Consider the following 5,625-nt stretch of genomic DNA (forward strand, 5'->3'; position numbering starts at 1 on the left):
TATTCTGTTAATTTACTAATGCGGGAGATTTCCAGCTACTTTATGTAGGCATTTAGCGAACTTTCCTCTTAACACTGCTTTCATTGGATTCCATATTTGGGTATGTTATGTGGTCATTTTCATTGAATTTTAGCAAGTCTTCAATTTCTACCTTTATTTCTACCTTGACCCATTGATTATTCAGGTGAACATTGTTTAATTTCCATGTGTTTGTGGGTTTACTGGAGTTAGTATTGTTGTTGAATTCTAGTCTTAAGCCATGGTGATCTGATAAGATACATGAGGTTATTCCAATTTTTTTTTATTTCTTGAGGTTTGTTTTGTTACAGAGTATGTGGTCAATTTTTGAGAAGGTTCCATGAGGTGCTGAGAAGAAGGTATACTCTTTTCTGTTTAGATGGAATATTCTATATCTGTCTGTTAAGTCTATATGAGGCATAACATCTGTTAGTTCCTTTATTTATCTGTTCCTTTTTTTTGTCTAACTGATCTGTCCACTGGTGAAAGGGGAGAGTTGATGTCTCCCACTATTAGTATGTGGGGTTTAATGTATGATTTAAGCTTTAGAAGTGTTTCTTTGACATATGAGGGTGCCCTTTTATGTAGTGCATAGATGTTCAGTATTGAGATTTCCTCTAGATAATTTTTTTTTCCTGTGACTAATATGAAATGTCCTTCTTTGTCTCTTTGATTGATTTTAATTTGAAGTCTATTTTGTTAGATATTAGGATAGCTACACCAACTTGCTTTTTAGGTCCATTTGATTGGAAAAATGTTTCCCAACCCTTTACTCTGTGGCGATGTCTGTCTTTGAGGCTGAGGTGTGTTTCTTGTATGCAGAAGAAGAATGGATTCTGTTTTTATATCTAATTTGTTAGCCTGTATCTTTTTTAGGTGAGTTGAGTCATTTATATTAAGGGATATTAATGACCAGTGATTGATATCTCCTGTTTATTTAGTTTTCTTTGTTGGTGGTGTTAATTTATGTTTTTTTTTTTTTTCCCTTCTTTGGAATTTGTTGCTGTGAGACCATCAATTCTCTGCATTTTTGTTGATGTAGCCAACTTCCTTGGTTTGGAGTTTTCCTTCTAATATTTTTTGTAGGGCTGGGTTTGTGGCTAGGTATTGGTTAAATCTGGTTTTGTTATGGAATATCTTGTTGTGTTTTAACTCTGAAGTTATCTTAGGAAAAGGGCATTTTGCATGGGTTGAGAATTAATGCAGGCTATGCTGGTCACAATTATTTCCATAAGACAATAGGGCAAATCATTTACTATAAATTTAACTATTGTTATTGATGTCAGTATATTACTTTTAAAAATAAAACTTCATAGAAAGACAACATTGATATAAAAATCTGAGAATTCAGGAACGAACTGGGTAATAGAATTGTATGATTAGTTTTTGAGTTCAAGGTATTTTACCCTTTTATTTTTTACTTCTATTGTCCTTGTTACAATTTAACAATTTAATATGAATCTTTTCTTTCTTTGTGTCTATACCTTTGCACACTTTCTAACTGTGTAGAACTTAATGAGAAATAAGAACTCACAGGTCTTTGTTTTTTTGTTTTTCTTTTTTTTAAAAAAACAATACAAATGTTTTATTTAATAGTCGCAGGTCATCATGGGCCAAGTGGTGGATACTCAGGACCCAGCAGGAAGGTCAGTCAGCGCAACCTCCGAGCCTCTCTTTCCGACTCCAATAGGGTGAGCACATCTCCCTCTCGAACGGGACCTTTGACGTTTCGGATGATGGAGCAGCTGGTGTCGTCCATGAACTCCACGCGGACCTGCGTGCACTGTCCCTGCGAACCGGTCCTGCCCAGCACTTTGGTTACCCTAGCGAGCTTGATGGGCTGCACGCGACTCGTGTCCATGATGGCGGCGATTTTGTTTTTTGTTTTGTTTTGTTTTTTCGAGACAGGGTTTCTCTGTGGTTTTGGAGCCTGTCCTGGAACTAGCTCTTGTAGACCAGGCTGGTCTCAAACTCACAGAGATCCGCCTGCCTCTTCCTCCCAAGTGCTGGGATTAAAGGCGTGCCCCACCACCACCTGGCTTCTCACAGGTCTTTGTTACCAAATTCAGATACAAGGATCTCAACCTTGGCCTTCTTGAGAGATATTCTGTAAGTCCTTTGCACTTGAAAAGGACATCTTAAATAAATTTATTAGGTTAACTCATGGAAAATAGCTTATTATATTTGGGGTTATAGTTTAAATATTTCCTCCTTCCTAAACCATGCACATGTTCTTGCTTTCTTACTATTCTAGTTCCATAAGGTGAAATATTGTTTTTTTTTTAATTAAAACTCAATTTAAAATTGATCTTTTCTTCTATAGCTTTTGGCACATTAATTCACTAAATTGTTTTAAATGAAAACTTTTGTATCCAGATACCCTTCAAGACTTCTGAAAGTCATAGACTTAACAAAACAGAGTAACACTGACTAGAAAGTTGAATGAAAGTAAGGGAACTGGCAAATTCTGGAACTCAGCTGGTTTGTAAGTATTGTCTAAGGAGGTCATCCAAAAGAGAGAGATAGGCAAACAGGCTGGCAAGATGAGTAAAAATAAGTAACAGAAATGTATGCTCACACAAGTAGAATGGTGAGAAATTTAGGCAGAGCATAAGATTATAATTTATATGATAAATAGAGATCAGAATTGACTTCAAAGATAATGTTCATATCTATTAAAGACAGAGCAGAGCAAAGTCCTGTTTTTAATGATGGTGGTAATATGTTAATACTTATGAAAATACTCTCCTCCTGTCTGTACACATATCCATCCTTAACTCAAGTTCCAGGAATTCTAATTATCTTATCTGATCTATACAGGCACCAGGCACACATAGGTACATGGACACTAGCAGGCTAACAACCAGGTAAAATAAAATAATCTAATTTTGAATAAAGTATATGTGAAGCAAAAATGTTTACAAAAGAAGACTGCAGTGGCCTGAATGGCATCTTAATATAATGTAATTATCCAGTCATTTCAGAAACCCTTGGTAGAAAAGACTAAATGTTCACATTATTTGACATCGGTGTGAGTTATGCTTAAGTCCTGCCTCCCTAGTGCTCTCCTGTTTTCATTTCTCAAATCTCCTTAAACATTGCTTCATTGTGATTGTCCCTTCATTTCAAAATCCTCACTCATTTCGTATTCTCTCTTGCATTGTAATCCATCACCTAGAGAAGTGGGTGAAACCATCAGAAACTGAGAGCAACAAGGAAAGTTCAAACCTTGAGCCTGCAGACTCGGTTGATGGCATCTAAACTGTTTGGAAAGACACATAACAGACATCCTTTGTGGAGATTTCTTACAAATAAAGTGGGTACATACTCTGTGAAACATGAGGTATATTTGTTTATGCATGCCAAATAATGAATTCACAAATCAGGGAATACTGAATAATTTAAAGCAAACACTGGTAAGAGAATATTGTATACTAATGCTTCAGTTTACAAATTATTTGGTAAATATAAATCAACTGCTAAGGCTTGCACATGACTTAAAATATTAAGAGAAGATGACAGTGGACTTGCTTGTAATGATGTTTTTGTTCTTGGATGTAAGGGAAAACATGAAAATGGGACTCTGCAATTGCCCAACTTCTCAGAACAGCCTATACGTCATGTTTGCAAAATCAGTAACAGATAATGGAGGAGAACTTTGGAAATTGCTGAACTAAATATAATACAGAGAAATCACTGCAAATAAAACAAATAATTAGCTGAAATTGATTAAGGAATTCTGCAATGGCACATTTATTCTTCCAACTCCTGTTCTTCTCATTTAATTTTTCTTCAAAAACATGCTATACATCTGTGGAGATACAGCCATATTGATGAGATGGGAGAAAAGCAGATACATATGTATAGTTCATTCACAAATATATTTGTGTGTGTGTGTGTACATATATTTATTCAACATAAGTTGGTAAGAGAAATGTAAAAAGTTATAATTATTTTGTCTTTTGAATAAGAATTATCTAAATCCATTTATATTTAATAACTGAAAATTTAACCTTCATTTTAAGAAGAGCATTCATTTTTTACCTATATTAAAATCAATGAGAATATCTATTACAAACACACTATTAAAATGGAACAAGTTACCACAAAAATTCAGGCGACTGAACTAGGATTTTACAGCTGGAAATAACAAAGTAGGTGTTCCAGCCACAAATTCGATGCCTGGTCATTGCCTGTTCTTAACCATTTATGACACATCTCCTACAACTTTAGTTGCAACAGATGAGGTACCTAAGGACTGGGGTTCTATGACCCATCAAAAGCCATAAATATTATCAGAGAATATTCTCAAAATCTTCAGGTTTTAAAAACTCTCTCTATTTTTATTTTGATATCAGATTGAATTTTTTTATGTTTGATTTTATTACTAATTCAACTCCTTTTAACCATGTCTGTTGAGGACATTAACTGTTAGAGTCACATTGTCTTTTTAAATACTTACATGGACAGAAACTGTATATTGTTAAAGTATACAATTTGAGATTGAGACTTTAATGAATGATGACCATAAGAAGACTAGTTAACATATATTACTACCTGAAGCTGCTATTTTCATTTGTGTGCACCTGTGTATGAGACAACACTGTAAGGTCTGCTTTCATAGGAAACTATAACTATACAGTGCAGACAATTAACTTCAGCAGTAGACAATATATTAGCTCTTCAGAATTTATTCATCCTATATGAAGCATTATTCTGTTTTCCTTTTTTTCCTTTCACTTCATGACTTGGCAACAACCATTCTTTTTGTGATTTCTGTTTTGTGGTAAAATCATGCAGTAGTTGCCATACATCCTTTTCCCTCTCTTCTTCCTCCTTCTTCTGCACATCCCCCATACTGGGAAAATAAATAAATAAACTCAGAAACTCTGACAAATATCTCAAGTACCCATTTTTATTTTATTTTGTGAAGGGTCTGGAAAATAGCCTCGTTTGGTCTCAAACTTGTGATTTTTATAGTCTTTGTCCCCTTAGAAGCTCAGATAACAAGTGGGCATCATCATACAGAGTTCCAGTATTAAGTGAGACAGTCTGTTGCACTTAACGTGATTTCTTCTAGGCTTATTTATCTTTGCAAATGTCAGGAAATTGACGTTTACCTCTAGTATGACATTTTATTAAATGAAACTAAAACATGCTCCTTTAATCCTAGTGTTGGAGTTCATTACATACATAAATGTGAACTGTGTCACTATATCAAGAAGTTATTTGCTGCAAATACACATTATTTAAAATACAAATGTAAAAAATTTAATTATTTGTGAATTTCATACAATGTATTTTGATCATATCTACCCCTCATACCTCACTCTAACTCCATTCAAATCCACTCCCACATATCTTTTCAATTTTGTGCCCCCTTTTAAAAATTAATAATCCATCATTTTATTTTGCCCATATACTCCTGTGGGGGGTCATCCAATGCAGCACAGTCAACTGACCAGGAACCACACACCTAAGGAAAACTGAATAGCCTATTCTGGAAATTGTCTGCAGCTCCATAGTTATGGGTGAAATATCATAAGCTCCTCTCCTCTTCATGCTAGAGTACAGATTAGCTTGATCTGTGGTAGGTCTTGGCCAGGC

General features: G+C 34.7%; 1 protein-coding gene across 1 annotated transcript; it reads right to left on the reverse strand.

The window, feature by feature from the left end:
* Positions 1-1,586: 1,586 nt before the first annotated feature.
* Positions 1,587-1,885, reverse strand: LOC130884221 (40S ribosomal protein S28-like). Its single transcript, XM_057785248.1, has one exon. It carries the CDS (start codon positions 1,877-1,879, stop codon positions 1,670-1,672), a length of 210 nt encoding a protein of 69 aa, XP_057641231.1. The 5' UTR covers positions 1,880-1,885; the 3' UTR covers positions 1,587-1,669.
* Between the last annotated feature and the right edge of the window lie 3,740 nt (positions 1,886-5,625).

The sequence above is a fragment of the Chionomys nivalis genome, chromosome 11 (assembly GCF_950005125.1).
Source record: "Chionomys nivalis chromosome 11, mChiNiv1.1, whole genome shotgun sequence".
Taxonomy (NCBI): domain Eukaryota; kingdom Metazoa; phylum Chordata; class Mammalia; order Rodentia; family Cricetidae; genus Chionomys; species Chionomys nivalis.